This window comes from Notolepis coatsorum, assembly GCF_963971535.1.
Source record: "Notolepis coatsorum genome assembly, chromosome: 19".
NCBI lineage: Eukaryota > Metazoa > Chordata > Actinopteri > Aulopiformes > Paralepididae > Notolepis > Notolepis coatsorum.
This window is the reverse complement of record NC_140183.1, coordinates 79,291,176-79,303,179: the sequence shown is the minus strand read 5'-3', so window position 1 is coordinate 79,303,179 and position 12,004 is coordinate 79,291,176. Positions and strand designations below refer to the sequence as shown.

Below are 12,004 nucleotides of genomic sequence, written 5' to 3'. Positions count from 1 at the left end.
AATGGAGAACCAGCCCCAAGCACACCGTACTTGGTATTCCCAGGCGGTCTCCCAACCAAGTACTAACCAGGACCAACCTGTGTAGCGGCCGAGATCTGACGAGATCGAGCGTGTTTTGCGCCATTACGACAGTGCTGAGTAAAAAACGTACCCAACCAGGGTCTCCATAGTGCTTAACCCTGTGACACCCGGACCAACCTGGCATTTTTCCCCCTGAAAAAAGCCCAAGTCCCTCAGGGTACCAGAACAGCAGATCTGCATCCCCGGCGGACAACGGGTTCAACTGATCCGGACCAGCGTGACCAGAACCAGTCCCGTGCCCTAACCACGCCGACATGCCTACTCCAGGAGAAAGGGCAGATATGCGTGTTGATCTTAAACATGAAAAGAAGGCGCCACCCAGACGTTCGGGCGAACCGCGCCCGGTGGCCCACCCCCAGGGCGTGAGACCCCTCTACATATGTTCAGATCCATTCCGTCATCATCCCCCAGACATGAACGAGAATCCGTCGATAACAAAAACCAGGTCGTTGGATTTGGTCGTCGGAAGAGGAAAAACCTCCATCCCAGTTGCTTTATAAAAACGCCGTTTTAACCTCAAGCAACCAAGGCGTGCCAGTCAGTCGCCTGTTTACAGAACACCCCGAGCTAGCACTATACGTGCGTCGGGACACACCCACATCAATGAACAGGCTATTTAGACCTGTCATTGAATCCCCAAGGCGCCATGGGGAACGACAAGAGGGGTGTGACACTTCCTAACTCCAACTCTTTTTAGTAGAAAAGAAGGAAGCACCAACAGTATGTATCCCAGTCTACACAGCCGGGGGTAATTTTTTTTCACATTTTTACATCCCACCACCCTCCCATAGGAAGGAGACGGGAATCCCCAGAGAGACTTCCCACGCGAGCTGTACAGATTGAAAAGAATATATTGCACCTTGAGCCATGTAAAAAATTGGATTTAGGGCTCTCCGGGGAGGAGGCACTGAACCCATACACACTCAATAATCGAATTGAATCGAATACATACACAATAGAGTAGGACTCCTTCTAGAGGGTCCACTCACCTTGACAATCTGAGGAGGAGGCTCTGTACTCTGAAGGAGGCTCCCTCACATGGAAGGAGGAGTCCCAACTCACAGAAGGCCCGAATAGGAGCTTGGTGAGGAGGAGCCCTGACCACCCCCCGAAACAGATCCATCACATGGACCTGAACAGCACACGGAAGTCCTACCAACAGAGACGCGCACGGTGACGTACTCTATGGCGGGGGAATTTCTGCGGTGCACACGCCCAATATTCCAGGCCGTGTGACCAGGAAACTCCCTCCCCCCCCCCTCACCCTGTAACGTGCCGAACCGCAACGTGACAGGAACCTTGAAGGACAGGTGGGTTTACCCCTGACCAACAGAAAAAAGGGGAAGGAAAGGTTACCAGTTCACCGCTTTACGACCCCACACCCATGATACGATGTAATGACAAAAAGAGAATATGACACAGTCATAGTCAGCTCTATGAAGCGTCTGACAGCTTCACACAGCGCATGAGCTAACCTGCTATCTGATTTTTACTAAGGAAAAAAACACAGAATAGAGAGGGCTCTTCAAGAGCCCCGGTACCAAACTTACACATGTGCTTCTGTGGCCAGTCCAACCCAGTTGTAGGTCACATGACACACACAACCCATCATCACCTACAAAAAATGGCAAAAACACTCTACAGAGGAACGCCGTTTTTCATAATGAGAGAATACATAATTCTCGATTAGTATCGGCCACAGGCCTTGCTAAGCACACACGAAAGCGACCAAACAATCTTTTCTTTTAGGAAAATAAAGTTTCTCCAGCAGTTTTAGCACAACCTCAGCAATCAAGCTAAGGGTTACATCGCATCCCTACCACACAGAGACACAATGTAGTGCAACAACATGTCTGATAGGAGGATGAAGAAGTCCCCAGGGAACCGGGGGGAAACACAATCCTCCTACTTTACCCTTAATACGGCCAGTTAAAACAGGAAAACCTGTTAATATGTGAACACACTGTTCATTGTCATTACAGGCTGAGAAAAGAACATTCTTTACTCATTTGTCACTAAGCATAGCTTTATAGGTTAGTTAACCCCCTTAGTTGTGAGTACACGGTCCATATAAACACACATGATGTTTCTCAACACAACAAACCAGATCATTTTCACATCTGAAACAACAACCCGATTTGCACGGAGAAGCTAAATACCTAGTGACAAGACAATTCACACACAACTCGCGTCGTATCCTAAATGTAGTGCAGTAACACTCGTTTTGGAAAACATCGTTATTTACAAAACATTTAGAAGGGAAAGCCAGAAGAAGTGTACAAGGTCTGGTCAGACCTGGCCTACCCGGAGCGTAGATCAACGAAGTGCAGTCTCAAGACACCGTAGAAAACACAGCCGTCCTGTGTTGTTCGATCTGGGCAGCGTCGCCGCTCCAACCCGTCGCTACGGTCCCCTTTGTTGACGCAGGCTTTGCTGTCCTGGCCCAGGGCAGGTTCGACGAACATCCTCTGTCAAAGATGACGTCGTAGTCAAGATTGTTTAAAACATGTTATAATCAAAGCACGTTCAACAGAGTAGCATTAAGCTAACGGCCGCTCCAACCGTCGGTCGCTACTGCCCCTGCCCGCGAGACGCCGAGCGAACGGCGCACACGACCAGAGGGGAGCTCGCGGCGGCGCGCGAGGAGCCGGAACCACCCCGCGCTGGGCCTTGGCCGATAGCAGCAAGCTAACGTTTCCTAGTGATCACAGCAGGCTAGCGCCGCAGCTAACAGCTGACTGGCTAACAGTAGGCCCAACCTAAGCAGCTATCACCTGAACTTGTACACAATGATATAACACTCACCCAGACAGGCCGCCGTTCTGAAACCCTCCTCACTTTTTAAGAGAAAAGAGAAACAAGATGTTAACACAGTTTTACAACAGTGACTTTACCAACACCCGACGGAGCCAGCACAATACCCAACTGGCCTGTGTAGCTGACTTTGAACACAGATCTTCCGCTAAAGAACATCTATGCCCATATCTCCTCGTGAGGGAATACTCTCATTTGGCTATGAAAGATGGGGCCTTAACACGGTGACAGAGAGATATCCACTCGTCCAGAAAACACAGGGATCACCAGTGTTAATGGTCGTGGCCCACTAGTCAAACTATAATGGGCTTCAGATCAAGGTCTTCCGCTGCTGCCCAAGAGGCTGAACCAAAAGACCTTAAACTGGGGCCGGTGTTCGTAAACATTGTCAGTTAGCCCCCATAGCACTAACAGACAAGTGGAGCCGCAAGCAAACAGTACTCACCCAACCTGAAACCCACCGCTTCTCACAACAGCGGCGCGTCCTACAGTTCAGCTGTGTCCTGAAAGGTTTCACCCCAACCAACACAGCAAGGAACTGCAGTTGAGAGGCATGCAGCGGCGTGCTCCCAATACGAAAACCGGTGGAGGATTTTAGAATGATCACCATCTTCCAAACACTCCAGTGACGAAGACAATATGGCCGTATTTTCTCGAAAATAGTGAGAGAGAAAATAAAGATATGATGTCAACGTATCTCCTTGTTCTTCCTTTCCTCGTAACATTGCTCTTCCAGCCAATATTTTTCTCCACGTCAAGTGGGCATATAGCAACACGTTGCTTGTGATGAAATTTGAGAAGGAGATGAGTGTGTGGCACCACCCCTGCTTATATAGGTAAGCGGATGGGGGTGTGGCCAGATGAATGCTGGCATTTAAAGGTACATTTTGAAATGTATTCAGTGTATATATGCTGAAGCGAGATATATGCAATGAGACGCAGAGCGGGAGCTAGTGTGATACAGAACTGCTGCTCATACCACGTGAATAAATAAACCACGCCAGTTAAAGGCTAAAGAAGGAAACCATGCCTCTTGACCACATTATTGTCGCCCTATAGCCGGATTCTGTCAACACACAGAATGTGACACAGTCTCAGCATTTGCTGGAAGAGGAAAGAAAACAGCATGGCAGACTTGGAAGGCTTTCCCTGAAGTGACTGAGGCTTTCGATGAGCTCCTGCAGATGCAGGGTGATGTGAGTGAGCTGTCCAAGTCACGGTTGGAGCACTTTGTCGTACTGATGTATGACAGGACAAGCGAAACCACAGAGGTAAATGAAGCTAGAAAACAGCTCTTCACTCAGAAATCCAGAGCTCTGGAGAACATGCCCCCAACGAAGGATGCGCTATAGAGCAACACATTAAGCGTGCCAGCTATCAGGCCAATGTTTGGAGCAACGCCTTGGAACCGGACCCTCAGCTGCCAAGCCCTGCTGATTGGGGCTGGGTGAAAGAAGAAGTGGGATGGCAGCCACTGTGGACCACCCTTCCAGAAGCATCACAGAGCCGCTATGAACTGATCCATTGTGGTTGCAAAAAGGCTGCCCTCAAGTGTACTGCCCTTTGCTCATGCTCAGGAGACTGTTAGGCCTCACTAATAATGCCATTGTAGGGCAGGTACTACTTACTACAACTAGGGTAGGTTAAGAGATGTCAACTGTTCAATCAAATTTAACACGCATATTGTTGAAAGTCCTTTTTTGAGTCTTTGTGTTTGTGATGAGGTATGTTTGTATGACATGAAACCCAATTGCCATATCCTATACAGCTGATTTAATCTATTAAAGCACTTTTATGATGACCAGTGGGTTCCACAACTCTTCTTTTTGATATAATACCTTTGTGCCTGGAAAGAAAGTTAAAAATAACATGTTTTTGAGAGCCCAAAATGTGTACAGCCTCTGACAAGTTCCAGCGGTCAATTCAGAAGTGTTTCCACGTCTGAAAACAAACTTCATGGTATATAGAAACACTGTAGAAAGTTTCATGCTTCTTTCATAAAATGCACAATATGAGCTTATCTGCCCCACTATTGGGAGCACAGGGAGAACTCCACACAGAAAGGCCTGGGAGATATCCCACCTGGGTAACTGGCAACTCGGAAACCTGGTCCCCAAGCGGGAATCGAACCCTGGACCTTCTAGCTGTGAGGCGACAGTGTTAACCACTACGCCAGCGTGCCGCCTAACAACAAATAACTTCTCAGATGGGGGTCACCTGAGACAAACTCTGCGCCACTCTCTGTGTTTACCTAGTTGTGTCGATGGAATACCCCTCTCCTGTACATTGTTGTCACACAAATCGTCATAGCAGCAAGTCGATCTTGACTCGACCATCTCTGACACTGATCTCTCTCTCATGCCGTAGGTGCCCACCTGAACCCTGCAGTGACCCTGAGTTTCTGTGTGTTGGGCCAAGTGTCCTGGAGCAGGCTGCTGCCTTACTCCCTCGCACAGCTGCTGGGGGCGTATACAGGATCAGGACTGGTCTACCTCATCTACTATGGTCAGTCTGTTACACACCCACACAGACACACACACACACACACACACACACACACACACACACACACACACACATAGCTGGCCCCGGTAAATGTCAAAATCCCACTCCCCCACCCACCCAACCCCAGCCCCCTCTAATGTACATTTTCTTCTCCTTTTGTTTTCTATTTTTATGATGTTCTCTCTTTCTTACATAGTACTGTATATTTGTACTGTATATGTCACTAAATGTGAATTGAAAATGGAGGACCTACTGTATGTAAACAAGACACACGTCTTTTTCTGGTCTTCATCCTCTTAGCAGTTGTTGTATTGAGCTGTACTGTATTGTACCCATTCTGCAATCTGTTAATAACGTTTTCAATCAATCAATAAAACACACACACGCGCACGCACGCATGCACGCACGCACACACACACACACACACACACACACACAGACACACACACTGGCAACCACATACTTCTCCAGAGTCAGGGGCAGAAAATACTAAAATGGACACTTTCTAGGAGTTCCATACTTATATAGGTACGGGCGGCCTATGAGAAAGGGTGCACTGGGCATGGTCTTTTTATTTTATTTAATATTTTTTGGGCTTTCTGTATTTTTCACCCATCCCATTTTAGTCATTATGCCAATTCCCTTCCTGGTCGTTGCGCACATTGCCCCACTGTCGGCCTGGGGAGGGTGTAGAACTACCACATGCCTCCTCCGATACATGTGGAGTCGCCAGCCGCTTCTTTTCACCTGACAGCGAGGAGTTTCACTGGGGGGACGTAACGCGTGCGGAGGTTCACGCTATTTCCCCCAGATCCCCTCCCTGCTGAACAGGCGCCCCGACCGACCAGTAGGAGTCGCAGTTTTACAACGACTAGGACACATACCCCACCGGCTTCCCACCCGCTATGACTGCCAATTGACCTGTCTCAAACCCTGCCCCTTTTCTTGATCCTCCAATCACAACTGTCGCTTACCTCGGACAAACCAAGTTTGTCCGAGGTAAGCGACAGTTGTGATTGGAGGATCAAGAAAAGAGGGCAGGGTTTGAGACAGGTCCATTGTGTTAGTAGGGATGACTGACCAAACCGGAGGTACCGCTGACAGCTGGATTCGATCCCAGCTGTCTAGTGCTTAGTCCACTTCTCTACCCAGCCACCCGCTGGGCATGGTCTTTGCTCCGGTCTCTATGAGTAACCGCTTCTACAATGCAAATAATTCTGTCACGTTTCCCGCTCTGACATGAATTTTTGGTAAAATTACACAATATATTGAAAGTGTCTTTTTAAAAGCCAGGAAATATACGTCAGCGATGTCTATAGCAGCATCTGAAAATGACAAAAAGAGCATGTGTGTGACATGTTACACATGTGCGAGTGTGTTAGATATTGTGCCCGTGTGTTTGTGCGTGTGGCAGCGGCATGTGCATGGGGAGGGGGACTTCTCAGATTAAGATAAAATAACTAAGATATTCCTTTATTGATCCCCTTGGGGAAATTCAGGCAGCATGGGGAGGGGGGAGGGGAGGTACAGGTAGTAGAAGACACAATATAATTAACTCTGGAATTATAGTACACTAAAAAAGAAGAAAAAAGATAGAATAAAAAGAAAAGGCAGTGTAAACAATATAATTAACTCTGGACATGCGCATATGGGCAACAAGGTGCGAGATGAGGGTATATATGCCATCTCAGTTATATTTGCCCTACAATAAATATAGTTACAATATATATAATCTAATATATAATAAAAAAAAAATGCTAAATGCTAAATATATGCTCTGATGAAGTGTACAGTATACACATAAGGTTCAGATTGAATAAAATGTTGCACTACAATATGCATTACAATGTCCAATGGTTGATCGCTCCATCCCTACCTGTTTCTTAGACGCCATAATGGAGTTCAGTGGAGGAGTGTTGACTGTTTATGGTCAAAATGAGACAGCATCGATTTTCGCCACTTATCCGTCAGAATACGTCTCTCTCTGCAGTACCTTCCTGGACCAGGTTAGTTGGAATAATGTTGTCTGTGATTCTCAATTGGGGGGCTGTGGCCCACAAGGGGGCCTCAAGGTGATTATTGAAAACGTGAATTCACAAAACATCAATGAAACATGGGTAATTATTCAACTACATAAATAAAGTAGTAGTAAAGTGGTTTTATATATAAGTATAATAATTACTGTTATACTTTCTGTAGATGTCATTTCTGCTCTCATATGTTTGTAATGAATGGGGAAAATGAAATATAAAGAAGGATATTTGCTTTTATGAGGTCAAAAGGAATTTGATTTGATTTGATTTGATTTTTATTTGTCTCGAACATAGAAACATAAAACAAGTTAAAAAACAAAAAGGTAAATAGTCAAAGACTATTTCCATACAATAAGTGTTTGAGAAGGAACAGGGGGAAGTAAAACTTATCAAGCCCTGCCCCTTCCTTACAATATTTGACATTATAATTTAATAAGAATAAAAATAATATAACAAATAATATAAAATAAAAGTACAGTTTTTTATATATCCAAATATCCAAATGAGAAAAAATAATAGGGTCACATTACTGCTCAAGCTCCTCTCTCTTATATGTGTCCATAAGTGCTTGTTTATAGCTACCTTTAAATGTATTGATATTTTTGCTTAATTTTATATTCGCATCCAGACCATTCCAGAGTGATACCCCACAAACTGCAATGCACATACTTTTAAGAGTTGTACGTACCGTAGGTTGCTTTAAAGCTAATGTCCCTCTAAAATTATAAACACTCTCTCTAGCCGTGACATTTTTTTGAATGTTGCTTGGTAATTTGTTTTTTATTGCCAGAAACATAATTTGTGCAGATTTGAATTTGATTAAGTCCATGAATTTTAATGTTTGACTGCTTACAAACAGAATATTTGTGTGATCTAAATATCTACCATGATGTACTATCCGTATATAGAGTTTTCTGATTCAGGATATATCTAGTCTTGCCCAGTATACCAATACTTCTCGCTAACTTTGAACACAAATATTTTATATGGGGTTTCCAGCAGAGTTTGTGGTCTATTAAGACCCCTAGAAACTTGTTTGTATATACTCTCTCAATTTTTACATTATCAATTTTCAGTTGAGGATCAGTGATTATTTTACAATTTCCAAATATCATGACGTTGGTTTTTTTCAAATTGAGTGACAACTTATTTGTGTTGAACCAACCTTTTAATTTGTCCATTTCTATGTTTGCCACTTGTAAAAGCTGCTGAAGGTCATCCCCCGAACATAAAATGTTTGTGTCATCCGCAAAGACAACAAGTTTCAGTATGTCAGATACTTTACATATATCATTTATGTATAAAATGAACAATTTGGGTCCCAATACTGACCCCTGTGGAACACCACAGGTAATGTTTAAGCATTGTGACTTGTGCTGACCCATCAGAACAAATTGCTGCCTGTTACTAATATAGCTTTTCAGCCAGTCTAGAGCAACCCCTCTGACACCAAACCTGTCCATCTTTTTCAGTAAAATCGCATGATATATTGTATCAAAAGCTTTTTTTAGGTCAAAGAATATTCCTAATACATATTTCTTTCTCTCTATACCGTCCGTTATTTCCTCTACAAGCTCCATTAATGCCATGGAGGTAGATCTAGCTGTTCTAAAACCTGTCCATTAGGAGATTATGTTTTTCAATGAAAGTGTCTAATCTTGCAACATATAGTTTTTCGAGTATCTTTGAGAACTGTGATAGCAGGGATAGCAGTTGTATAACAGCTGCACCTCCCATAACGATTGTGCTTTCATCGCTATATTTCATCGCTATACTGTACACAACCAGGTGGTCGGCACTGGCATGTTGTTGGTGAGCATCCTGGGTTTGGGTGAGAAGAGGAATACCCCGGCCCCCGACGAGCTGATTCCTGCTATCGTGGCCGTGATGGTCCTGGGGATCTCCATGTCGATGTCCTCTAACTGCGGCGCTGCCATCAACCCGGCCAGAGACCTGGGCCCACGCCTCCTGACGCTGACCGCAGGCTGGGGCACAGAGGTCTTCACGTACGTGTCTTAGTCAATGTGGTACAGATTAAACAATCATTAAAGGAACACACCGACATTTTGGGAAATTAGCGTATCGTCTTCTCCAGAGAGAGACAAGAAGATAGATACCAGTTTCCTCTCTGTGCGTCCAGTAGAAAGCTATCTGGCTGCATGTTAGCCTAGCTTAGCACAATGAATGGAAGTGGACATGACCGGTTAGCCTTCGGGAGAGGTGTTAGTTGGACAATACCTAGGCTAACCGGTCATGTCCGCGTCCATTCATTGTGCTAAGCTAGGCTAACATGCAGCCAGATAGCTTTCTACTGAACGCACAGAGAGGAAACTGGTATCTATCGTCTCTCTCTGGAGAAGACGTAAGCTAATTTCCCAAAATGTTGGCGTGTTCCTTTAACATTTCAGTTAGATGATTCATGTGTGACATGTCATCGTATCTTATCTTATCTTTACTTTACTTAATAGAAATGAGACTTCCTGCTCATCACTCCTAGTAACACACACAGTCCCCTACGCCATACGCATTTATTCAGAGAGGTCAGAGTGCAGTGCAGAGCTACCTCCTGGAGCAGGGGTTCAGTGCCTTGGTCAAGGTCACTTTGGCAGAGATGGTGTGCAACCAGGTAGATGTAATACCAGCCACCCTCCACTCAGTCACTTGCAACTGGAATACACCCTCCTGTCAGTACTGGGGATCAAACTGACAACCTTTCGGTCACTTATCGGCCTTTTCTACCTCGAGGGGAACAACCTGCCACCCGAGTTAAACTCACTAAGGTCATGTGTGCCACATTGATTAAGTGATCCAATCCACCTACACCATCAATCCATTCAATGTTATAATAACTCATGAGAAGTGACTCTCTACACAGAGATCTACCAACTGCAGCATTCTTATTCACATCTGAGCATGGGCTTTCCCAGAGTGATGTATGTTATCAGAAGCTAGGGGCACTCTAGCAAGAATATCCAGTCCCATGGGAAACTAATGTGTGAGCTTATTGACAGTGACACAATACATTTAGTTAACAGCTGGTGTTGCAGCCTGCAGCTCATAGTAGTCTCCTCACAACAGCACCACAGTTGACTCTTTTCTTCCTATTCTGAATGGTGCACTCTTTGCAGTTGCAGCTGTGCATACTGTATAAAAGATGACTGAATAGGGGCAAATAGCAGAAGAATATTAGACTTTATATATTTGTATATACTGTTACTGTCTGTAATACCTGACTGCTTTGGTGCTTTCTCTCTTTGTGTGTGTGTGTGTGTGTGTGTGTGTGTGTGTGTGTGTGTGTGTGTGTGTGTGTGTGTGTGTGTGTGTGTGTGTGTGTGTGTGTGTGTGTGTGTGTGTGTGTGTGTGTGTGTGTGTGTGTGTGTGTGTGTGTGTGTGTGTGTGTGTGTGTGTGTGTGTGTGTGTGTGTGTGTGTGTGTGTGTGTGTGTGTGTGTGTGTGTGTGTGTGTGTGTGTGTGTGTGTGTGTGTGTGTGTGTGTGTGGGTGGGTGGGTGGGTGTGTCTGCTGACTCCAGGTGTTACAACTACTGGTTCTGGGTCCCCCTGGTGGCTCCTATGATAGGGGGAGTTCTGGGTTCCCTGATGTACGTGGTTTTCATCGAGTGGCACCTGCCTGACCCAGACCCCCCTATAGACTCCCCCGCAAACCCCTCCGACCTCCCCATGAAAGACTGGAAGCAGCCCTCGACAGCACAGAAAGAGGAGGTGGAAATGAAGATGGCACATTTCTAATTTCCATTTCTTCCCGTCCTGTTATATATATATATTCTACTCCTCCACACAGAAGGACTAACGATATCTGGTTATAGAAGACTATATTGAATGATGCAATGCATGAGAATGTCTTTGGAACTGGAACATTGCAGATCTAGAAATGGCTCATATCAGCCTGTTGGCACATGAGCGCACACACACATACACACACGCACACACACACACACACACACATACACACACGCACACACACACACACACACACCATGATGTTCTGTTCTGGAGAAAATAGTGTCAGTGATGTCTATATGATGATGTCTGTGGGCTTGTGAGACACAACGCCAGTATGTATTGAGCCGTACTGTATTGTACCCATTCTGCAATCTGTTAATAACGTTTTCAATCAATCAATCAATCAATGGTTGGAGGAAGCTAAAGGATGCTAATAGCGCTCACGTTGTTCAGGTGTCCACTGTGACGACGTGGTAAGATGGTTGTACTGTGCCCTTTGAAGCACTGGTTGTATTGTTATTCATAGTGAATGGTATTCCTGAGTTCATAGTGTAGTTGATCTAATAAATAAATGTTTTTACATGACCCATATTATATCATGCTGTAGGTGTCTGTAACATTGTGCACGTGCAAAACATTTTAATGTGAGTAAGACTGACCAATAAATCTGTGACTGATATTTTGTTACTTTACATGACAGTGGAGCTGGACTCTGTCCACCATGGCCAACTCGGAATGAAAGCTAGTGTTTCATGTGTCAGCATCATTCCCCAACACCCCCCTACCTCCACCCCCACCCTACCTCCACCCCCCACCCTAACACCACCCCCC

The 12,004-nt window shown here is 45.2% G+C and overlaps 1 protein-coding gene across 1 annotated transcript in view; it reads left to right on the top strand.

The window, feature by feature from the left end:
* The window catches only part of aqp10a (aquaporin 10a), a gene marked incomplete at both ends in the record, with an annotated part of 33,748 nt that extends 22,569 nt beyond the window's left edge, over positions 1 to 11,179 (top strand). Inside the window, 4 exons of the mRNA XM_084336721.1 lie at positions 5,263 to 5,400; positions 7,288 to 7,406; positions 9,222 to 9,439; positions 10,963 to 11,179. Coding sequence (XP_084192847.1) covers positions 5,263 to 5,400; positions 7,288 to 7,406; positions 9,222 to 9,439; positions 10,963 to 11,179 — 692 coding nt within the window. The remainder of the gene's footprint in view (positions 1 to 5,262; positions 5,401 to 7,287; positions 7,407 to 9,221; positions 9,440 to 10,962) is intronic.
* Positions 11,180 to 12,004: the final 825 nt, after the last annotated feature.